General features: G+C 46.4%; 1 protein-coding gene across 1 annotated transcript in view; it reads right to left on the reverse strand.

The window, feature by feature from the left end:
- Positions 1 to 2,125: 2,125 nt before the first annotated feature.
- Positions 2,126 to 25,410, reverse strand: part of Emp2 (epithelial membrane protein 2) — a 41,320-nt gene continuing 18,035 nt past the window's right edge. The window contains exons 2-5 of the mRNA XM_003477751.5: positions 13,613 to 13,743; positions 11,391 to 11,481; positions 10,887 to 11,033; positions 2,126 to 4,304 (exon numbers count right to left, since the gene is read on the reverse strand). Coding sequence (XP_003477799.1) covers positions 4,117 to 4,304; positions 10,887 to 11,033; positions 11,391 to 11,481; positions 13,613 to 13,690 — 504 coding nt within the window. The 5' untranslated portion in view covers positions 13,691 to 13,743 and the 3' untranslated portion in view covers positions 2,126 to 4,116. The remainder of the gene's footprint in view (positions 4,305 to 10,886; positions 11,034 to 11,390; positions 11,482 to 13,612; positions 13,744 to 25,410) is intronic.

The raw sequence follows: 25,410 nt of genomic DNA on the forward strand, positions 1-25,410 counted from the left end.
CAGCAGCTTCAAAAATGGACATGGCTGTGTTTCAACAAAACTCACCCTGAAATTGAGCTTAGTATCACATTCGCCTGTCACCAGGAATTAGTCTTTTCACATTTTGCTCAACTATTTGAGCTCTAGGCCTCCAGTTGGACTTGTGGGAGGCAGTCTTGGGCTCTAGGTTTTCATCTGGACTATGCAGCACATTGCTGTGGGATCCAGGCTGTTGGCTGAATATTCTGGGTCTTTAGTGTTATGGACAGATTTCCTATTGTGTCCTGATTGTAATTGTTCTTCTCACAACTCCTGACTACATGGCCCAAATAAAAACATGTAGCAAGACAGTCCTGGCCTACTGGGCTCTGGGTAAGACCAAGACAAGATTCCTTATTTGAACCAACTTCCCAGATCCTTTGCTAAGAACTACCCACAGGACTAGAGTAGCACGGTGCCTGGGGCATAGTAGGTACACAAATATTTGTCAACTGACTGACCGACTGATTGAATTAGTAGCCTGATTTCCTGAGTGGAAGATATAAAATACAGTGTTCTTGGGGTCACCACCATCCGTCTGCCACACAGCCAAAAAAAGAAAAACAAGACAGACCTAGAAATGCAAAGACTATAAATAGTAATCTATAGAGATTTTATGTTTGTGATCCCTGTATAGAAACAATGAAATAAAGCATTCTGGCTACCTTTGACATTTGCTGGACAAAAATTAAAGATCTGTCCATGTATAACTGAATTTCTCAGTTTTCACCAGAATATGCTGGAGAAATAGTTCAATGTTCACCATGACCCACCCCCCTTAAAGCACAGTTCTATTAAAATACAAACTAAAGAACAGGACCAGGAGTTGGACATGCTGGTGCAAACCTGTAGTCTAGCTACTGGAGAAGTTGAGGCAGGAGGATCGCTTAAGCCCAAGAGTTTGAGGCCAGTCTGGGTTTACAGCAAAGAGTAAGATCAATTACTGTTACAATTTAGATCTAAAATGTACCTTCCCAAAAGTCTCATATTTGGAAGGTAATTGGATGATGGGAGCGCTATCCTCACCAGTGGGTTCATTCATTGATGAGTTCAGTAGCTGTTGGAAGGCTGGACCACGCTGGGGACCAGACAATGGGGATGTGTGACCTAGGAAGGTGTATTCATGTCCCTGGCTCCTCCCTTCATATTCTGCTTCCTGTATGCCATGGGTCGAGCAACTGGCTCTCTCCAGGCCCCTCTCTGCTGCTTGTATGTTGTTTCTGCCAACAGACTGAACCCACTGAAGTCTGTTAGCCACTTCCTGTAAGTGGTAGGCATTGGGTGTTCTGTCCCAGCAATGGGGAAGTGACCAAGACAATTACTTTTCAGGAACCTCTGCAAAACGGAAACATGAAGCTGCTTGATCAAAGGTCACTACGGATCTTCAAATGGGACTAACAGATCTTTCACCAAGCACTGGGCACTTCAACATGTGGGACTATACAGCTTATGCAGCCACCATGCCAGAAATCGGAGGGCAAGGGTGATTATCCCGTGGCTAACAGCCATTCAGGGGCGGCCTGCCCTGACAACTGTTTTCATCTTCCTGAGGCATCTGTGACACCTCCCACTCCCAATGGGAGCATTTCCTCCTAGATGTTACCACACTAAGCAACTTTAGAGTCTGTTGCTCTGGGAAATTTGATTTTAAGATTTATTTTTCATGTACACTTGCAGCCTCTACAAAACATAGAAAACGGATTATTTTAAAGGCACATTAAGTATAAAGTTTCGATCTACCCTAAAATCACATTGGTTCCCAAAGCAAAATCCACCATTAACCTCTCCACTTTTCCCTAGCATTTCCCTATCACTGTGGCCTTCTGGTACACAAAACTGTCCAACTTGCTCTATGGTAAGTAATCTGTAACTAACTAGTGGGTTTAGTAATTCCCAACCCAGGCAAATTTTGCTATGAAGCAGCTCCCACAGAGGCTGCTGTGTTTAGTGTGTTTACGTAGGGCTTAGGGTTATAGGTTCTTCTATCACCAGGCTGGCAACCTGCAGCGAGGGCAGGAGCCAGGCAGCCTCCAAATCTCCTGTGCTCAGGTCTGTGCACACACATTCACACCAAGCAACACGCCAAGCACTCTGAACCAGACTCATCTAAACAGAGACCCAAAATAATTTTAATGCAAATAACAAAACAAGTTAGTCGGCCTCCATCACATGGCCCCCCAATGAAAGAATTACAGTACTTTATAAAAATGTCATAAGATGCGCAAACTACAGTTCCTTCAAACAGTTATAAATTTGGTCCTACTACTTGCTTCTTGGATGTCTTAGCTAATTTGGTTGTTGTTCTTGAATAGCTGATAAGCACCAACCACGGGCTGATTCCACCTATGGGGAAGATGGATGGTTATTTTCTCCCTGACATCATCAACTCTCAACACCTTCCCAAATGCATGTCACTCAGCAGGGAAGAGGCATCTGTCATGTCCTCCCCAAACCTCAGTGTCACAGATGGATGTGGGCCCTGAAAGTCAGATGGAGGGGCAGCCAGCCAGGAAAACATCTGAGGTCATTCTGGATTGTACAGACGCAGATAACTCTTGCAGTCCTGAGTTATTTTATGAAGGGAGTTCATGCATTACCTGGAGGTTAGGATCTAAGATGTTTAGCTTGTTGCCATTGTAGGTAGTGTCAGGGCATTACAGAGGGCCTGCCTGGGGAGAAAGTGTGTAGCGCAATTGAGACCCAGATCCTGTCATACCAGAGATTAGCCTGCGTGGCTCTGAGGCCCAGAACCTCGCCTCTGAGGATCCTCTTTTGCCTCATTTGCGTGGCGTCTATGGGGCCTTTCACAGAGTGTTTTCTGGGTATAAGATAGGCAGGCGCTGCCCAATAAATGCCATCTGTCTGAGCTGAGTGGAACTATATTTAGGCAGGTCTAATGCCTTGGAGCATTTAAAAACAGGTGCACGTAAAGTAGGCTCCCTCCAATCTCAGGGTCTATTTCGAATTCTCTGTAGCTCCATCTGTATTTGCAGTCAGTTTTCCTAACTGGTCTGTCTGAGCCTCATGAGGACATGCAATTGGCCAGAATTTATGTTGATAAATGAATGAATGAAGAATGGATGGATGGATGGTCCCCTGGGACTGCAGAAATAGGGTTTAACAGAGCAGCCAGCCTTAGGGTGCAGGGCAGAAAGGGAAGGAAGAGGTCTGGGGGAGGTGTGGAGCCACTGGGACACGTGCCTGGGCGTGCAGCACGGGTGGCCCAGATGTAAACAGCTGCGGAAGAGACAGAGAGAACCGAGAGCTGACGGAGGCCAAGGTGTGGTCAGGAACGGGGCCTCTCAATACGGGTCCACTAGCAGCCTGCTCGCCTAGCTTGGGGCTTGTGACCCCCAGCTCTCCTGCATCCCAGCATCTTCCAAGGAGCTTGTTCGAAATGTAGATTCCCAGGACGGTCCCTTGAAGACCTATGCTGAGGGTCTGGAGAGTGGACCTAGAATCTGCATTCTAAAAGATTCTCTAAGGAATCCCTTGTGGAGATTCTTTGCCTAAATTTGACAGCCATGTGGAGGATCAGTGTCCCTAAGGCAAGCAAGGGATGCTGACAGCAAATCTGGGTGGTGACCCCCCTCATTTAGGAGGGCACAGGCTCTGGTTCCCTTGTAGACAGACATCAGGGACCGTCTACATCTGGTTCTTACATGAACGAGGGCTCTATGTCTGCGGGCACTGTTGTCCTTCACCTGGGTCCCTCCTCACCACATCTTCCACCTTTGAAGGGAAGTTGAGGAGGGGAATGGAGAGGTGAGGCTGAACCCTACGGGGAGCACCTCCCGAGACCCCGCCTCCGCCCATCACACCCCCTCCCAGCCCCGAGGTTAAGAAATGTCCTGCGCAGCGCTCTGGATTGTGTCTTTGTCTTGCTGAGACTTTCGGGTGGGCAGGAGCTCTGAATACCAGCCTATTCTCTGATCTCAAAAATGCAAAAACTCCTCTTTCTCTCTCCACTTTTTTTTGTTTTTTTCCTTTTGGCTTCTAAAGGAAACAATATGTTTGCTAGAAAACCCACAAAAATGATTATATACAAAACGGTTATCTGGTGTGGATTCTGTATTGCGGTGACCTGGCTGTCCAGCTCTATTTGCGCTTCCGCAGGATCATGTACATGAGGCTGCTGATCAAGGTGAAGGAGAAGGACACCCAGGCCAGGATGTACGAGTAGCCGTAACTGCCCTCCGAGGTCAGCAAGTAGTACTCTTCGTTTTTGCTGTGAACGTCTTGGCGGCGGTCCGTATAAATGGAAGCACCGATCATGACACAGAGACCTGTCAGGAACAAAGCAGGAGTCTAATAAAGCCACAGTGCACTCCACAGAGTCAGGAGCATCTGGCCAGCGCTGAACACACACGTCAGTGTAGGGAGCGGTTTTAAATAGCTGCTGCTGCCCTGCCCCTCCTGCCTGAGGGCATTTTGTGTGTCAGCCTACATTTCCCATGATCCTCCCCTTGCCTGCAATGCACATGACAAGCAAACTTCCTGTTTCAGCCTGCCTACATTACCCATAATCCTCTCCTGCTTACATCATATATCCGGATATGATGATGACCTATCAGATTAAGCCTTCTTCCTGCCTATGGCCCGCCCCCACCCTATATAAGTTGTAACCATTTTGAAAATAAACGAGACTCGATTGGAATCTCATCCTGTCTCCATCTCTCTTTTCTCTTGTCCTGCCCCCATCCCCGATCCCCTCTCCAGGTTGAGACCCATAGATTGGTCCGCAGGCCGGATCAAGTGGCGACCACGAAGGGACCTCACCTGGCACGAGGGATAACGACGCGGGACCGTTCACAGGAGTAAAGCGCTGGCCAGCGTGACTGATTCAAGGACATTGGTCCTGTGATCTGTGCAGACGGCCACCTTACGTCTCGCCTGAATCACGGTAGGTGAACGGCATTAACATGGGACAAGCACTCAGTGAGCACGAATTGTTCGTGACTGGCCTCAGGGAGGCTCTCAAGATTAGAGGGATCAAGGTTAAGACAAAAGAACTAATAAAGTACTTTCAGTTTATACATTCAGTGTGTCCATGGTTCCCCCTAGAGGGTACCATTAATTTAAACAGGTGGAATAGAGTAGGAAATGCTCTTAAGGACTATTATGAAGTTTTTGGTCCAAAAAAGGTTCCTGTAACTGCTTTTTCATATTGGGCTTTAATCTCTGAGCTGCTGGCACAACGTCACGCAGATCCCCAAGTCGCGGAGACGCTTGCCCAGGGTGAGGCTGCGTTAGCTGCCTCCCGCAATTGTACTCCGCCACCACCAGTCTTATCTAAGGCACCCAGCCCTCCCAGCTCTGTTGTCCTTGAGATCCCGGAGCCTGTTCAAGATGGCGATGTGCCGACACTCCCTTTGTCTGGAGACCACGAGGGTCCTCAAAATGGCACCACCATGGTCCCTCCTCCATACCGCCCTATTTACCCTGACCTTTCCAGTGGCCAGGAAGTTGATTGGTCACAATTAGCAGAAGAGGCTGCCCAATACTATTCCCCCCGGGTTATGGCTCCTGCTGCTGCAGAACTACCCACCAGTTTTCAGCGACCACCTGGTCCGTCTTCTGCCCTTCTCTCATTAGAGGAACAATTTCATGATTTACAACAGCAGGTTCAGCTGACTAAGGATATACAAAGGCTTTCCTTAGAGCTCCAAACATTACATACAAACCCCCCTAGAATGACGGCCGTCACGGGCCTGCCACTCCCTAAGATAGCGCCTATCTCAGGGTCACCAGGTGGTCAGCCCACAATGATGTTCCCTGTTACAGAGACTGCCTGCCCTCCCAAAACAGAGGCCTTGAGAGTAACACATTCCTTATTGTTTCCTGTAACAGAAGTTGCCCAAGCTGGCGCGAGTGGCGATAACTTACACAATGGTGGGGAGACAACTCGACCCACCCAAGGTAGTGCCAGTCCACAAGAGGGCGACATTAAATCAATTAGGGAAAGGGGGAGACAAAGGAGGCGAACTAGACACGGGACTCAATCCCCAAGTCAGGAACATGAAAGAGATAAAATACAAGCCACTACCACAACTAGGGGAAATAAAAAAAGACAGCCACCACGTCTACAAAGACGAGATATAGAAACCGATAATAGTGAGGAAGAAAATGACTCTGACTCGCATAACTGATACAGACACAGACCAATCGGCCCTAGCACTGAGAGCCAATAGGGCCCATGCACCATTCCCAGTATCTGCCCTAAAAGAATTTTAAAAAGCAGTATCTCAAAGACAGATGCAGATGGCGATCCCCTCCCCCAGCAGGGAAACGGGATTGGGGGTCAGCCCCAGACCCCCACCCTCAGACAGACCTCCGGGGCTATAAGGTTTGTCCCACAACAAAACAACCAGACACAACAAGACCAGGCACAAAACAATCCATTTCAAACCTCCTCCGCGCCACACCAGGAAGCGCAGGACTGGACCTCTGTTCCGCCTCCAATGCAGTATTAGCTCCCGACATGGGAGTACAAGCCATCCCCACCGGGATTTATGGCCCTCTTCCCAAGGGCACTTGTGGGTTAATTCTTGGACGCGGCAGCACAATATTAAAAGGGTTACAAGTTGCTCCAGGAGTCATAGATAACGACTATACTGGCGAAATTGTTGTCATGGCATCCTCTATCTCTGGCCTAGTTTCTATTAGCCAAGGACAACGTATTGCTCAGTTGGCGCTGCTGCCTTTAGTTCAAACTTCTAATGCAGCTGTGGCTTCCTACAGGGGAAATTCTTCCCTTGGATCCTCAGATATATACTGGGCTCAATTCATTTCCAAAGATAAACCCCTTATGGCTTTATTGCTTAATGGGAAAAGTTTCTCAGGGCTCATAGATACAGGTGCTGATGTAACAGTCATTAGAAAGGAGGACTGGCCTCCCACATGGCCCTTAGAAACCACTATGACGCATTTACAAGGGATTGGACAATCTAAAAATCCACAACGTAGTGCCAGTCTACTTACCTGGAATGATAATGAAAACAATCAGGGGCACATACAGCCCTATATTATAGAAGGGCTACCCCTTAACTTGTGGGGCAGAGATTTGCTAACTCAAATGGGAATGATGATGGGCAGTCCCAATGCTGTAGTCACCAAACAAATGCTCACTCAGGGCTTCCTTCCTAATCAAGGTTTAGGCAAACGAGGCTCAGGCATTAAAGTGCCTATTTCCCCAACTCCAAACCCCTCTAAAGCAGGCCTAGGCCATTTTCAATAGGGGTCATTGACCTTCCTGCGGCCCATGCAAAAGAGATTACTTGGTTATCAGACAAACCTGTTTGGGTCGATCAGTGGCCCCTTACCTCTAAAAAGCTCGCAGCTGCACAGCAGCTGGTGCAGGACCAGTTAGATGTGGGCCACATTGTCCCCAGTGATTCCCCTTGGAACACACCCATCTTTGTTATTCGGAAAAAGTCAGGGAAATGGAGGCTGCTACAAGACCTTAGGGCAATAAATAAGACCATGGTCTTAATGGGACATCTGCAGCCAGGACTCCCTTCACCCAGTGCCATTCCTCTGGGATTTTTTAAAGTTGTCATTGATCTTAAAGATTGCTTTTTTTCTATTCCCTTACATCCAAATCCAAAATACAATCAGCCCAATACAGATCCTGTTACTACTGTTCAAATAACTACAGTAAGTCCCTCAGCCATAACGGTTTCTCAAGCTCTGCTACACCAGGCAGATCATAAACCTGCCCCTCAATATTCACATTCTAACCTGTTCAGTTTGATTAAAGGAGCATACATGGCTTTAAATCATACCCAACCTGATCTCACCCAATCATGTTGGTTATGCTTGGCTGCTCCTCCCCCATATTATGAAGGAAAGGCCCTCAATTTAACCTTTATCAGTTCTTCTAGCTCATCTGCCTGTGATTGGGACAATCACCACAAGCTGACTCTCCCTGATGTCTCAGGTAGAGGAACTTGTCTTGGGGATTCCAGCCGTCCACCAGCACTGGCAGCACAACTCTGTGCCCAACTTCATTCCAAATTCAAGCCAAATAATTACCTCATTCCACCCCCAGGAACATCTTGGGCCTGCAATTTTGGCCTATCACCCTGTATAGCAACTGCTGTTTTTAACAAGTCTACAGATTTTTGTGTTCTTGTACAGGTTCTTCCACGCATAACTTTCCACCCAGGAGACTACTACCTCCAGGCATCGCAGACCAGCTATATATCTAAAAGAGAACCTGTGACATTCACCTTAGCTGTGTTACTAGGGTTAGGAGTAGCAACGGGAATAGGGACAGGGACCACAGCTCTAGTGTTGGGAGATAAGCATCTAGCTCAATTACAGGCAGCAGTGGATCAGGATTTAAAAGAAATAGAAGCATCTGTGACAGCTCTACAGGCGTCCCTGACGTCTCTATCTGAGGTAGTCCTGCAAAATAAAAGAGGACTAGACCTCCTGTTTATGAAGGAGGGTGGCTTATGTGCAGCCCTCAAGGAAGAGTGTTGTTTTTATGCTGACCACTCGGGAGTGGTCAAAGAGTCCATGAATAAACTGAGAGAGCACCTCGAAGAGAGAGAAAAGGAGCGCATCGGAGCAACCACCTTCTCCTCCATGTGGGAGGATCTCTCCCCTTACATTGCCCCCCTCTTGGGACCCCTAACTGCCTTGCTGTTGCTGCTTACTGTAGGACCTTGTGTTTTCCAGAGGATCATGACACTCATTAATAACATTAATAACAAGGTTGACACATTTATGGCAAAGCCCATTCAGGTATATTACCATCGGTTGGAAATGGCAGAACAACAAACTTATCGGGAAAATTCACCCACTGACGGCCCACATGATGCTGTGGCCCAGACGCCCTGAGGCACTGGACAGGCAGTCAGAGACGGGCAACTAGGACACATATGTAATGCCAATCGGCCACCTAAGACAGGTCCAGGACCAACAGCTGTCCTGCAGGCCCATGACGGGTAAGGCTCGATTGGGTTCATATGAGGAGTCCTTGACCCAAGGCAGGCGCTGTCCTCCCAGGGCCTGCCATGTTCCAAAAAATATATATAATAATAAGGGAGGAGATGTAGGGAGCGGTTTTAAATAGCTGCTGCTGCCCTGCCCCTCCTGCCTGAGGGCATTTTGTGTGTCAGCCTACATTTCCCATGATCCTCCCCTTGCCTGCAATGCACATGACAAGCAAACTTCCTGTTTCAGCCTGCCTACATTACCCATAATCCTCTCCTGCTTACATCATATATCCGGATATGATGATGACCTATCAGATTAAGCCTTCTTCCTGCCTATGGCCCGCCCCCACCCTATATAAGTTGTAACCATTTTGAAAATAAACGAGACTCGATTGGAATCTCATCCTGTCTCCATCTCTCTTTTCTCTTGTCCTGCCCCCATCCCCGATCCCCTCTCCAGGTTGAGACCCATAGATTGGTCCGCAGGCCGGATCACGTCAGCATTTAGTATTGCTGGGTATTTATTTCAGTCCGTTGGGAACATTACACTAATGTTTGGTGACAACATTGCCACCTACCTTGTATTTCCTATTATTGCTGGCTGAACTCAGTTCTGTTGAGGCACCAGTCCTACCTGTTTTAAGGCAGGGGTCAGCAAACTTGTCCTATGAAGGGTCTGAGTCTAAACAGAGTAGGCTTTGGTGTGTGGGGGGGACAACAGTCACAACTACTCAGGTCTCCGGACTGTGGCAGCAATATGCAATCAAATGGAGGTGTCTGTGTTCCAACATAACTTTATTTCCCAAAGCATGGGCTGTAGTTTGTATGTTTCTGGCCACAGAAAATCCTTCGGTGAAGAGTATTATTCCTTGGAAAGAGATGAGGGGAAAGAAAGCATTTTTAATTGTTTGCTTCTTTACATACAGTCAGGTCAGGATAAAATGTCTGGTGCTACAGCAGCCCTTTTAAGATCATGTAGGAGTCATCATCAATACTCTTAAAGTAACAGAACAGAGGGATGGAAAGAGTTGGGATGTGTGAGGCTGAGGATCTTCCAAACCAACTGTGGGTACCTACCTACCACCAGGCTACTTATGTAAAAAAGTACTTTTTATGGCTGAAGTCATTGTTCACTGGGGTTTGTCTTTCATGCTGCCAAAGCAGCATCCTAATTGAAACCCCTATGGTGCCAATATTCAGACAGGAGGCTGACAGCACTGAGTGCCCTTGGGGGATGTGTTTCTCCCCTGGACAGGAAGTCCTTACAGGTTGGCCCATCAAGGGGCGCAGGCTTGTCTTGGCCAGCTTAATTAAAACCACAGAGGATCATGTCACAGCAGAGGCTTCATCTGATTTCAGCACTGCTAAACATCACAGGTAGGAAAGTGTCCTGGGGCATCTGTTTACTCTCAGTTCCCCCAGAATTGAAGCTGTGGGTCCTCAGCTCTACCTCCAGGAGCCTGCACGGGCCTAGGCAACAGTGTGTGCTTCTGCCACCAAACAGTTGTAAACCTGTTGGTGGCCTGCAACTTACTTTGGATAAAGACCCCTGGGTCTTTCTGTGCCTGCAAAACCCTACGTGGGCTCTGCCTGCCTGCCTGGCCCATATCCTGTCACAGCCCGCAATTCCGCACGCCAGCCCCACTGGCCAGTTCTCAGGTGCCCAGCGTAGGCCTCAGGCCACACCATTCCCCTTCCCCAGCTCGCTCTTCCCTCCCCGTGGTATCAAGGTGGCACACTGTAGACAGCAGTGCTTCCTCCCTTCCCAATCCCAGCTCAGGCGTCACAGCCTCAGCTCGCCCACCTTCCCCCAAACACTAACTAAATCCAAACTCTGGATTACAAGGCACACAGCACCGGCATGGCACGGTTGCCAATTTCTCCTTTCTGAGGTATGCCTGCCCCCCTCCATGCTTGACTCACATGACATGAGCTGGATGGTGGCGGTCAGGAGGAACCTCTCCCCCTGCTTGAGGCGGAAGAGCTGCAGGAGGAAGATGAAGAAGGCGATGCAGCAGAGGATGGTGGAGAAGATCATGGAGGCCTGAACTGCCCTCAGTATGGAATAATCTGCGGACAGAGGGTAGGGTACACACTGAGGACCCCTCTATGCAGTCTGAGCACAAAGGCAGCCAAAGAACCTTCCAGACCTCCCAGTGTTACCTGTGCGTTCCACTGGAGGGAGGGTCTTCAATGCTCTTAGCAAGCTGACCTTCCCCACCCGCCTCTAGTTTAGGTGTTGAGTTGTGACTCTAGCTCATCCTGCCCCCTCTTCCTTGAGACCCTGAGCAAAGTCAGGCCACGTCAGCAGATGGGGAGTGGAAGACAGGTGGGGTCACAACACCCCCCACCTCGCTGAAGGAGGCTCCCCTTCCCCAGGGGTCTCCTCCTTGGCAGTCTCCTCCATGGCTCCACTAAGTCACTCACCTACAAACTCTTCACTGATTTCCGTACAGTTCGTGTTGTTGATGCATATCTTCCAGACATCTGCAAAAAAGTCTTCTCCTACCCACCAAGCCTGCAAGGGGAAATGGCAACAGAGAGAAGGAATCCTGATCACTGAGGCAGACATGGGCTCCTAGCGGCATGTGAGACTTAGCGTAAACACCGGGCCTACTGGGTTCCTTCCTTCTCAAACTGCAGGGGCCAGGCGAGTCACCAAGGGTCTTGTACAAGGCAGGCTCTGAGACAGGAGGCCTGGCGTGGGGCTGGAGATCTAACGTAACAAGATCCCAAACTGCCCAGACTGTATGTCTGTGGAGGGAACAGAGGGGCTCACATCCTCCAAGCCCATGGGGGAGATGTGGCTGAGCTGAAGATACTCACAGACGATCCCACCAGAAAGGATGACGGGGAGGGGGCAGCCCGTGGGCAGAGGAGCTGACACCAAACTCTCCTTCCTCTGCCTGGTGCTTCCATTTCTCTCTCAGCTCTCTCTGCCTCCGCTTGCCCAGGATGGCCTTCCTTCTGCTGCCCGAGCCCCAAAGATCGGGCACCTCCCTCCCAGCCAGCTGGTCTGCAAAGGATCCTAGGGGTCCAGCTATGAAGCTAAGCACAGTTCCTAGAGCGTGACAAGCACCATGTCTTCCACAGACTCTGCAGTAAAAGGGTAGGTGGCAGGGTTCTACTCCTAAAGCCCATCTATCCTTTTCCCTAAGTCTGGTACCTTTTTAGGATCCCAAAGGATGCAATGCCAGGACTAGAAATAGGGAATTCTAAGAGAATATCCAATACCAGCCTCCTCCCTGACAGAATCTCGGACCTGTAGCCTCCAGGGTGTGGAAATCCTGCAGTGTAAACTCTGGTAAGGGCCTGAACTGGCGGAGGCTCAGTTCCCTCATCAGGAAATCACTGCCATCAAAGGAAGCATGCAGATCACAGTGACCAGGTATTAACGAGTGGCAGGTGTTACTGGTCTGAGATGATTAATCGTAAGGGATCACTATGTGGGCAGAGGTGGTGACCACTTTTGGGCCTGCTGAGTAGTGTTTCAGCTCTTTAAATATCTCTGCAGTCTGAAACCATCAGGATTGAAGCCAGGCCTTTGGATCAGGGCATTGGCCCAAGTGGATCTCTGTTAAAAGCTTCACTTCCTGCCTGGAGGGATCTGAATGTAAACCAAGAGATTATCAAAAATGCTCTTGCCATATGGCTGCCAGCTAGATACTAAAGGGAAGAGTTAAATTTTCATGGGTCATGTGGAGAGTCTGGAAAGTTCCATGCATGAGCTCTGCAAGGAGGGCATGGCCAAGTGAGCTAGGCTTCCTGGCTGGTAAGGAGGTGTTGGGAGCAGCAAATGGAGGTGGCCTGGGATGGGTCACCTGGGAATCTAGGACAGTGGCCCTCTGTGATTTTGTTTTCTGTAAAATAGGAAGCAATGTCTGAAGAGAGCTTCGATTTTTATAAATAGAGGTGGAGGTCTTAGTGGCATCAAGTGACATGCTACTAGGTCCCTTCAGTGGGCAGAGCAGCCCCTGAAACTGAGCATTATACAGCCCAGATGATGACTGTCTTGAAGTTAAGAGCCAAGATCTGCAGGAGAGCTGAATTCACACACAGTCCTCAAATGGCTTCCCAGAGTGACGCTTCCCAGTAGGCTCCGTGGGGGGAGCAGACACAGGTCCCTATCCTCCAGATCTTGCAGTCCAAACATGAATAGGTGATGCTCTAGAAGCCCCACAGAGGCTGTGGAGGCTAAACTTGATTGTGTCAGCATGATTGGCATGGGTGCCATCCAGGGGACTGGTGGAGCATGCTTCTAGGTGAGTCAGTGCACACGCTGGAGGTGTGACCTTGGGGTCTATATCTGATCCCTGGTGCCTTCCTTTCTGGCTCTGTTTCCCTGCTCCACTTCCCAGATGCCATAAACTAAGCAGCTGTGTTCTACCATGCCATTCCACCATGATGTTCCTGCCTTGGATCCAGATGACCATGGACTGAACCCCCCAAAACGATGAGCCAACTTAAACCTCTCCTCCTTTAAACTATGGGTGGTAGATATTGTGCCTCAGTGGTGGGGAAGCTAATAAAGAGGCTCTGGAGACACTTTGCCAGGGAGGCCACCCCTAAATCACTGTCAAGTCAACCCTGTTTTCTGGTGACTCTACCATGCAAGGGCCCCTAAATGGTCAGTGGGAACAAAAACTCACATTGTCGATGGTGGCAATGAATAGCAGTGCTGCAGAGGTGATGTGGAAGGCAATGATGAAGAAAAGAAGCACCAACATGTTCACAGAGCAGGGTGGGCCGAGGGGTCACGCTGAAGCCCAAAAAGGATGTGCTAAAAGGAGGAGGGACAAGTTCAGTGACAGAACAAAATTCAAATGACAAATGAGCCAATTTTGGTTTTGCTTTTTGAGACAGGTCTAAGTTGCTAGCCTCACCTCAAACTCGCAATCTTCCTGCTTCAGTCAACTGAGTGCCAAGATTCCAGGCTTGTGTCACACTTGGCTATAAATAAACAACTCTTAATGGGGCCTTAGAAAAATAAAAAATAACACTTCTCATCTTCCTCTTTAGAGGACCAGCATCTGGCCAGCGGTGCTGCTGAATCTGGATACCAAGAATTTCTTGTGGAAAGGAGATTACACAGAAACCATGTTCATTTTCCGTTAGTTGATTCTAAGTACCCTGTAATACTGTCATTCTCTTGAACGGTTTTACATTGTCTTGATACGTTTGATGCTACAGTATACCAAGTTATACCCAAAGATTTTAAGGGAAGAGACACTATGGTAACTACTATTACGTCGAGATTATCTTGTGGTAAAACACTATTTTGCTTAAATGGCTATGTTTTGACCTGCGCTGTTTTGTTGTTATGCCTTCTTTTTTATCTCAATCTCCTTTTTATTACCTACTTTTTCATTTTTATCCTTTTAATTAAGGGAAAAATAAATTTAAAAAATAGCAGGATATATTATAGTTACCCACTTTGATTTCCTATTAATTTGATTTGAAACTCTGTATTGCTCTCACCATCTTGTTTTGACTGATTTTCCTCTATTCTGTTATGCTTGATAGTACCAAGTTTGAAAGTATAGGCAATAACTATGAAGACAATAAGATTCATTGTGACGCCCATTCTGATTGACTATTATCTTCTTTTGAAGTTCTGTAATGTCTCAAATGTTTTGATTTTATTGGTCTTATTCTTCACTGTTTTGTTCAATTTTATTATAACTGATGATTTAGGCAATTCTTCTTAAGATAGCAAGAGGCAGTATGGTAACTGATAGAGTTATTTCCAAAAGATGAATAATATTAACAAAAGATGAGAAATATAAAATAAAAAGCGGCCTTTATTCTGAGAACACGGAGAGAGATGACCGGCAACCCCACCGCTGGCGTCAGGCGATCTCTCCGGCGGACACGTGGCGTGGGGGCCTGTAAATAACCTCGGTTTGGGGTGGAACCTAAGGCGGGCATTAGGGATACACAGGTAGCCCATTGGTCCTAGGTTTGGCGCCATATGTAAATTCCCAGGGGCGGGAAGATGGCGTCACAGGTAACTTCCTAGGGGCAGGGCAAGATGGGGCTTCCTGCTTCCGGTTGTGGCTTTCCTGGCTACAGTGTCCTGTCTGGGCCAAACCTTTCAGTAACCATTGTTGATCACTTTGTATTTTGTTTTTACATTATGTATTATGTCCATCCTTTTGATTTGACTGACTCTGTCCTGGTATGTCACATTTGGTTTTACTTTCTTCAAAAAAAAAAAAAAAAAAAGTAATAAGAACTGTGGGAGTAATAAAACCCAAAATGTGTAATTGTCATTGTACAAAAGAAAGGAAAAGAAAGTTCTCTAAAAGATATAACTGCATATATATTTAAGTGTATAAGATAGATAACCATATTACTGAGTTTTGTTGGATCATTGAACAAAACTGTTTGCAGTCTCACTGTTTGAAAGTCCACTTTATATGCTTTAATTTTGTAACTTCAACAATTATTTCTAAGATGACAATATGTAATTAACTAGTGATTTCCTACTGTTTATTTTTTCTGAAAGTCTGTATAACTTGTACCCTTTTTCTGTTTTTTTTTTCTCCTTAAATAAAATAAAATAAAATAAGAATTTCTTGTGGAACAGAATGACAAGGACCCATTAAATTTCGTAACTCAGAAAAGTACTGTACTTCCTCAGCAAGCTGCAGGCACAGGGTCAAGAAGGAGCAGCTCAGTGTGCAAACATGCTGTTCCTGGGCTGGGGAGTGGCTCAGTGGCAGAGCGTTTGCTTAGCATGCCCAAGGTCCAAGGTTCAATTCCCCAGCAAACAGATAAACAAACAAACAAACAAACAAAATGCTATCCCTGACCTCCTCGATTCCAGGAACTCATCATCTGAGTTTATATTATCAGAGGCCCTGCTTTCTAACAAGACAAAAACGGTAGCAATACAAAAGTATTTATGCATATCTGACACTTAAAAAAAAATTAGTCCCTACTCTAACACTGCTCCTCCTAATACCTATCCCCAAAATACAATGGGTGGTAGACAGCCACCATTTCTCTTCCCTCTCTGATCTCACAGGAAGACTACATTTCCCAGACTCCCCTGTGGGTAGGCTGGGCAATGTGTCATTTCCATGTTGAACACAGAAGACCAGTTGTGAGTCTTCCACAGGTCCCCATGAGAAAGTTAAAATGGTATAGCCTACAACACTGGAATTTCATACCTTGGACAGAGACACAATTGAGAAATAGGCCTCTGAATATTAGGCCACTGAGAATGCAGGGTAATTTTTTTACTCTGGTAAAATAATCTGAGTCATGTACAAAAGGAAGTGACTGCAAAGTGAAATTAGAGATTGCTGCAAAAGAACTTGTTACACTATCTAATGAAAGTGACACCGGGTAACTGCTCAAAGGGCACTAAGGGCATTCACGTGTGAGAACCTGTCCGAGACAGGCTAGTTTGCAATAAGAGAAGAAAAAAATCAAACAAACAGAGATGATACGGCTGGAACAACAAATTCAAAAGAATGCTTTGGATACCAAAAGACTAAAAGTCACACTTGAGAAAATCAAGTAAATCTCTGAACATTTTTATAAATATGATCATCATGCTGGTCAACAAAACTCCAATGTTCAGTGAAGACATCCCATCAGCAATCTGACTGGAAGATACAATGCACTGCCCCTAAAATCAACATTTGGTTCAGTCTTCTTCCATCCCAATAATTTGCAATCTGGGTCTATTACCAATTTTTTATAAATAATAAAGTTAAATTTTAAAAATATATTCCAAATCAGACCATTTTTATGATAAAATTTTAACCCCATTTTAAATGGAATAATACACATGTATGTGCACACACACAACATATTTTTTGAACCACTTGAGAGTAAGCTGCTTAAAATCAAAATTCTACCATGTAATTCTAAAAAATGAGCATTTTCTTACATACTCAAAGGACAATATTGCAATTAAGAAATATAATAGAGTCCTATTATCTCATCTGGAGTCCACCTTCAAATCTCCTCAATCATCCTCTGTGTAACATTCCTTTTTCCTTACCCAGGATCCAATCCAAGATGATGAACCACATTTTATTGTTAAGTCTCTTTAGTCTCCAGTCTAGAATGGTTCCTCCATCTGTCTTTGTTTTCCATGACATTGATATTACTTAAGAGTATCGATCACTGATTGGATGAAATTTTCAGTAAATTTATGTTCTGCAATTTCTCACTATCCAATTCAGGTAATGTTTCCTTGGCAGGAAAATTACCTAAGTAATATGTCAGAATACCCCGCAGGAGGCACATTCTGTCAGACTCCCCAATTACTGCTGACATCAGCTGTGACTAGCTGGCTATGGTCTGCCAGCTTCATTCACTGAACATTTTTCCTTTGTAATTACAAAAGTAACAGAAGGGGACATATTTTTATTGTAGTAAATACACACAGTATAAAACTTGCCATCCATGAGAGTATATTCAAAATATTGTTCATCCATCATCACCATCTAGAACGTTTCACCACCCTGCAAGGAAACTGTTTCCATTCATCAGTCCCTGCCCATTTTCCCTGCTTTCGAGCCCTGGCAGCCACTAACCGCTCTCTGCATCTGTGGATTTGCCTGTTCTGGACACTTCACATATACGGGATCATACTTATGTGTCCTTCTGTGTCTGTTTTCATATGGCACCATGTTTTCAAGGTCCATGATGCCGTAGCATGGCTGACAAGCTACATGGAGACATGTAGTCCCCAATCGTCTGAGTATCTGTTGACCTTTTTTCTTGCTTTTTAGGTGATACTGGAGGTTGGACTCACCTTGGCATTGAACTGCATCCCTGGCCCTCCCTCTCTTCTTCACCCCTCCCTGCTCTCCCTCTTACTCCTCCTCCCCACAGATTTTGCTAAACTGCCTAGATAGGACTCAGAATCCTCCTGCGTTAGCCTCAGAATGCTGGGATTACCAGTGTGTGACCACACCCAGCTTGACATTTCTGAAACCATATGGACAAACCCTCCACCAGCTTTTCTCTTGTTATTCTCTCATAGGACTGACCTCACACAGGGCTGCTCCTTGAGATGCACAACTCATCCCAGGGAGCTAGCAGTTGTGTGGCTGTAGCACTCGGCCTGGGAGGTCCCAGCAGCAGTTCTGTGCATCGCCACTTGGGAAAACCCAATGAAGCAGCTCAGAGATTCTTCCAATTCTTTTCACATAGACAAATTCCCCTTTGTTTATGCCTGCGTCATTCTCAGCTGCCATCATATGCTGCCTCAAAATAGTTCCGCTTCTGAGCTCGGAAACAGACTCATAAACGTTGCTGAATGCCATGCTACTTTAATATCAGCCAGAATCCAAAGGCCAAGTTCAACAGGGTTAGAGACTCCAAGATGAGAATGGCTCCATATATTGTCCAGCCCAGATGACACAAATGCATATGGACACAAAACTGAAACTTCCTAGAGAAGAGAAAAAGGCTTTAACCTATTTTACCCCAAAGCATGAATTCCAAACTGTGGAATTCAAATAATACAGTGCGTGGTTTTGAATGGTACACTGATACGGTATTAAATAACCCTGAACCACATAGTGAGAAAAAGCTAACACAGTCCTTACAAGTACACTTAGGAAAAGACCCCGTTCAGCGCTCATCTGACTGTAACACTTGCCAGAGTTTTCTTGTTATTTGTTTGTTTTTTTGCTTGTTTGCAAAAAAAGAGGTTTACCTTCAACCAGGCCACAGCTTCTAACTAGACTTTAATAGCATGTTTTGAGTTTACTTTAGGTTTTCTCTTCTTTATAGTAATTGCACTTATACTAGTGATATAAAGTATCCTTTTAAAACAAATTTATTGGTCAGGTGTGGTAGCACACACCTGTAATCCCAGCACTTGGGAGGCTGAGGAAGGAGGATCACACAGAGTTCAAGGCCAGGCTGGGTGGGCTACAAAGTGGGTTCAAGGCCAGTCTGAACTACATAGTGAAACCCTGTCTCAAAAAGACAGGAACAAAAAAACTTTTATTAAACTTTTGAACTGGGTCATTTAAGAAAAATACTAGGTAAAGAAAAATATGTACCTCAGAGCTAGGGAAACTCCTGACAGCAGTTCTCAAATGCCTGTTAGAGATGCCTGGAAGGCACTGCTTTAAGCCATGGCAGTGATTCTGCTTGGAAATTTCGGATATCACGAACAGGCACTTACATAGAAGAGGCTATGTTTCGAATACAGCATACGAATGTATGGGAGCTCACAAGGGTGGATGGAGATCATTCTAAATCACTGGGCAGCCATGAAAATTAGGGAATACAGAAGTAGATGTCACTTACTTGGTACTCAAGGTGACATGGGGAATTGAAATCTCCAGTAAAAAGCAAGATGGGTAAAACAATGATTGAACTTCTGGCTCCTCATCAGAGGCCTCGGAGGAAATTATATATAAAGAGAGGGAGCCCCATGAATCTTTAAAAGGAAATAAAAATGACCCTTTCTTTCTTAATCTCTATATGAAATGAGTCTCCTTTCTCTGCAACCACACCTGACACCAGTCTCCCAGTCCCCTTCCTAAAGGCAGCCATTCTCCTCAGTTTCCTGTGCATCTTCCAGGGATATTTGTTAGGAGGAACATTTATTTCCCCCTCCCTCTGCTTCTCTGTGGAGGGAGCTGCGCCACAGTAACACATCCAATCACTGGTGTCTTTCTGGGTTCATGGAGCTGTGCAGCACTTTGCCCCTCCCTCAGTGGGGTTTGGGATCTAAGCCCCATGCTCCAACCTAGCTTTTCTCATCAACGATAATGAGTCTGAATCCACGTCATTCTCCAAATGTCTGCCTAGTGTTCCGTTGTGTGGCCATGCCATCTTACTCAGCCCATTACTTAGCTGGGATGCCACCCTTAACCACCCATTGGCTGCCATTTATGTAACTTCAGGACTTTTGTTAACTCACATTACACTCCCAGTGAACATCCTTGCACTTATTTCTTTGCACACTCGTGTTTGTATATGTGAATAACTTCTGGACATGAAGATGCTGGCTCACAGAGTATGTGTATTTAAGTAATTTGACTTAAGTTACTAAGTAATTTTAAAACTTAATTTACCACAAAGCCTATTGGGCAGTGCTCTGTCAGCCTTGACTTTCAACTAGTCTTCAAGGGCATCAAGAACTGAGCTGATTGTTAGGCATGATATGGGTGGAGAATCCTTGCCATCTTATCTCTGACTTACTGACATCCATTGATTTCACAGAGCAGCCCCAGAATTTGCCCAGTGGGCACACACGCGTCTCTTGCCATAACACAGCCAGGCTGCACTCTATCCTCCTGGGGACATCGAGGATCAAACAACTCCCTGACTTCATGCTGGATCAAGATAGAGCCAACAAACCCTGTGGGGCCTCAGAACTAATCCTTGCCATTCATAGAAACTATTTGTTCTTTTAAAAATGTAACGCTGATTTGAGCAACTATTTCCAAGATGATATTATGTAATCTATTAACAGGTGATTTCTTACTGTTATGTTTATTTTTTTTTTTTGTAGTTCTGTATTATGTGTAACCTTACACTGCTTTGTCTTGTTTTGTGTTTTTCTCTTTTTCCTCTTAAATAAAAAAAAAAAAAAAAAATGTAACGCTGAATGCTGATCCTCAGCCGCCGCCCTGCTTTGTTCCTTCAGACTTCTGGGCTCTGCCTCTTTCAGTCAGACTGGCTAGGTCACCTTAACACAGTTCCCTGGAATGGTCTCTCTGCTCCACCCTCAGTTCCCCCTCTCCTGCCACTGGCTAAGTCTCAATTCCAAAACCCTCACCCCAGAGAAGGCAGAGTCACCACACCCCCTCCAGGATTATCTATGCTGTGCCTTGGTCTCTTGTCTTCAGAGGACCAGCACTGCCGGGAAGCATCGTATCTGCCCACTTGTTCATTGTCTGTCTCCCCCTCCACACAGAACGCTGTCATTTACAGTTCTAGAAATGTGCAACTGAAAGGTCTGCAGAAAACTCAAAGCCTGATTGTCTAGAGGTGGGAATGGAAGCAGGGAGGGCCAAAGTTTGCTCCAACAGAGCAAAGCAGTAACACAGCTTTAGAATGGTGTCTCATGGCCCACACTCCAGTCACTCTCTGACTCTGGCAGGAGACACACACCCCCGCCCAGGCCCCCAACAACCTTTTTTTTTTTTTTTTTTGTCTTTTTCATTTTTATCAGTACCGGGGATCGAACTCATGACCACCTGCTTGCAAGGCAGGTGCTTATGCCACTGAGCTAAATCCCCAGCCCCCCAACAACCTTTTAACAACAGCCTGTGACCATTTCCCAAAGTCCTGCTGTTTTCAGGCACAACCTTCACTGAGCAGTAAAACCATAATGCTTTTCATTTCGCAGTTTCTTCAGGGGCTGAGCAGAACATTTAAGAAAGTGCCCTGGGTTTGGGCAGTGGCCTATGTGAAGCTGGAGAACTACATTACATTAGCTTTTCCATTTCCTGTGTAGTAGCCAAAGTTCTATGATCACACTTCTCTCTTGAAAATATGCATTTTTCTATATGATGCATGATGATTCAGATAACAGAACCAGAAGGCATCTGATGCAAAACCACAGCCTTCTGCTTCCCTCAGCCCTGCTCCTCAGAAACCATGACTTCCAAGCCTCCCAGCTTCCTGCGTCTCTCCATACTTCAGTGTTCTTACACTGCTAGTTCCCACTAGCTTATTATTATTGACTTCCTGCTTACAGAAGCTTTCCTCTTTCACCACCATTTGCCCCCATCTGCAGCCTCCTATCATCTCTGTTCAGCCTCCACTTAGATCAATAACCATCACTTACACTGTCACCGTGTGAATACCTGACTCCTGCAGATCCAAATGGTGCACCATGACTGCTTTTCCTTGAGAAACCCTTCTTTTCCTGTAGTATTTCTTATTGTATTACTTTATCTTCCTTTCTGTTTTCTTTCGTCTCTCTCTTTCTCTGGCTCCATCTATTTTCCACATTTATTTCTTCCCTTTTCTTTCTTTCTTTTTTTTTTTTTTTAAACTATTTTCTTTTTTGGGACCAGGAATTGAACTCAGGACCTTGTGCTTGCCAGGTAGGTGATGCACCACTGAGCTATATCCCTGGCTATTTTCCATGTTTTCTTAATAAGTTCTTGTACTTTCAAATTTCTTTTTCTTGTACTGGAATCAATGCCTCACACATGCTAACAAAGTGCCCTATCACTCAGCTACATCCTGAGTCCTTTTATTTTCAAAAAGGATCCCGGATACATTAGCCAGGTGGCACTGAGCTTGCAATCCTCCTGCCTCAGCCTCTAGAGCAGCTGGGATAAAAGGCACCCATCATCACTCCTGGCCTCAATTTTTAAAAAACACTGCAGGTCCTTTGCTGCAGAAGCCCAGATGCAAACAAAGCAAGTTTTGGCCAGCTCCACAACCATGACTCAGTACATTCTTCAGGGTGTACATTCTGCAGCCAGGTCCTCTCCAGACTCTGCCCTCCTGGTTCTGTCATGTGCAACCTCAGCATGTGCTGCTGCTGTCACAGCACAAGTAGGACAAGCAGTCCACACATGGCATTCTGCAGAGGAGACTAACAAATTAGATCCTGGGCTGGCATAACTTCAAGAGATGTAGGAGTTAGAACAGATCCTTGGGGAGGGAAGCCCGGAGGGATAACCCTGCATGCAATTGAGACCTGCAGTCTGCACAGTGTGATCAGCCTTGACCTTCGGCTGACCTTCAAAGGGTATCAGTACTGAGCCATGTCATGTACAACAAGGTTGAAGAATCCTTAAAATCATGTCTCTGGCTTACTGACATCCCTTTGTGTCCGCCTCATGAAGCTTGTGGAGCAAAGGGATCGTTATCTTCATTTTACAACTGAGAGGCTAAGATTCTCAAAAGTTTAAGGCGATCTGCAAAGTTTGCAGAGCTGCACCCCAAACCCTTGGTTTTCAGACTCCAAATCCAGGACATTTTCTACTCTCTCCCTTTCTACTCACATGCTTAGAGCCTAATGAAAACCACACAGCAGCCTAATTAAAATCTGGCAGGAAGGCACAGAACAGTGCTCAATCCATATTTTACCAGTATGTTAGCTGGATTTCCCTTGGGCTTTGGACCAGGAAGGAGTTTTTCCTGAAAGTAACATCTGCCTACACTGCACACAGAATGGAATATTTGGAGCTAAAGTGCAGGTGTGCCTGGGATACTTAAGAGGGGGTCTGATTAAAAACTACAATTTGGCCTGCACTAAAAATAGTCTGCATTTTCCATTCTTAAACCCACGTGCCAAACTGTGCAGTCTTATTGATTCACTTTGAGATTAGCAAGGATTACAAATAGAGTATTTCCTAGATCATTACGAGTCATTCAGACGTGGCAGAATGGACTCGATTCTGTTTTCTACATGTACCCCTCATACCATGCAGGAACTGCCACGGTATTCACAGCGTGTAATAAAGCGCATGGTGTCCCAACTTTGAGTGCAGGGTAGACTCCATGGCAAGTTACTTTCAGATAGTAGACTCACGTCCTCCCCATTCTATGAAATGCCCATAAAAATGATCACATAACTGTGCGCAGTGGTACACCACGGTGAACTCAGCTCTTGGGGGCTGAGGCAGGAGGTGTGGACGTTTGATGTAATCTTGACAACTTAACAAGATCTTGGCTCAAAATTAAAAAAAAGGCTAGGGATGTTGCTTAGGGATCGAACACTCCAAGGTTCAATACCCAGTATTAAAAAAAGAAAGACACTAGATATTAATATTAAGATTTTTTTTTTTAAGTTTAAAGGAAAGAGTCAATAACCATGTTAGGAGAAGCAGCAACAAGCACCCTCCAGGTTGGGCAGAGCAGGGCTGAGGAGGCAGGAGGGCCAAGAGAGTGAGGCCCTCGGGTGTGGGTGGAGCCATGGAAAGCCTGCACCCAGAATGGAATATTTGGAGCTCAGTGACTATCAAGCGCTGCAGACTGACAGTAGGCACTCCAGAAATGTCCATCCAGGCTTCAGGTGACAAACAGGTGCCCCTCGAGTTGACACCACCTCACTGCCTAAGCAGAGGTGTCGTTCTGTTGTGCCCCAGCCCAGTGCAAGCTTGAAGTGTGTGTGTCCACACGTGCGTGGGTACCGTACATCTAACCTCAGGTGTGGAAAGCTCACAAAAGTCCTGCTGGTGACTCACTGGCCCTCGCTTCCACAGAGGCGACATTCAGTTTGCCATCACAGTGGGACATCAATGCTTGTGGGTGAAGGGAAGGCCTGAGGACCCACGCTCCAGCAGCACAGAATCCTCTCCTGTCTTCTTCTTCATAAAATCTGCATCATGGGAGCCTCAACCTCATGCTCTCCGCTGTGCCCACAGGAAGCGGCTTTGGCACACACATATTACAAGTGCAGGAACAAGAGTGAAGCCGGCCAGCTTCCCACCAGGGAGAACATGTTTTTAAGATGACCACAAGGTCCACCCAGCTCTATTCCCGCCTTGGGAGTTCTTCCCACAATTCAGGTCAAAGCCTGTGCTGCGGCCTTTTCCTGGAATTGCAGGCACCAGGACAGGCCTGAGGCGTGGAGCTCCCCAATGCAGACCTGAGCCCATCTGAGGAGCAGCTGCCCAACTGTACAACCAGAGGGAACTGAGGTCCACTCAAGCAGCTATCTCAGCCCAGGGCTGGCTGGAACCCAGGCCCCTCCCACTGCCCCAGCACTCCAAGTGGACAGTGGCTTTGGCCTGTTTTCAGGAAGGCAGAGGTCAGCTCAGCCTCCTGCCCTGGGGTCTGGACACCAGCCAGTCAGCAGTTGAAGTCTATGTACCCCGAGAAGCCCAGCTTTGAGCCTCATGTGGCCAGGGCTCTGGGCACAAAGCCAACACTCAGCTCTGTTCGGAAGTAGCCCCTGGCAGGACATTGGAATCTGGCCATGCTCCGAGGCAGAAGCCACTGCAGATGATTCTGTCTGCACAGCAATGGGCCTTCCAACCCACTGGAATAACATTAACTGCAGCGTCGACAATAGAGAGCTGGAAAAAAAAAAAGACAATAGAAAGCTGATGTTTACTGCCAAGTATGTGCCAGGCACTATTCTAAGCTCTTTACGCACAGTAATGTTACTCATCAAAACACTGACGTAGGAACTATAATTAGCCCCATTTGACAGGTGAAGAAAACAAGGCCCAGAGAGGTTAGACAACTTCCCCAAAGTCACATGGCTAATAAAAGCTGGAGCTAATATTCGGATCCAGGCAGCGCACACCAGAGATATCACCATGCTGCCCAGGCCAAGCCTGGATTTCCCTTCCCTTGATGCTTTAAGGCCTGTTGGGAATCATCCAAAGTCCTAGGGCCACTTGCACCTTTGGGTGCTGGACACAACTCGGTGTCATTCCAGAGACACATTTTGTGAAGCACCATAGGGACAAGGGGAGTGGGGACCTCAAAACCATGTCCATGTCCTCAAGGCTGAAGGAGTCCCCATCACTGTACACAGGGCAGA

The sequence above is a fragment of the Cavia porcellus genome, unplaced genomic scaffold (assembly GCF_034190915.1).
Source record: "Cavia porcellus strain 051 isolate PalLab524CR breed Dunkin Hartley unplaced genomic scaffold, mCavPor4.1 scaffold_16, whole genome shotgun sequence".
Taxonomy (NCBI): Eukaryota; Metazoa; Chordata; class Mammalia; order Rodentia; family Caviidae; genus Cavia; species Cavia porcellus.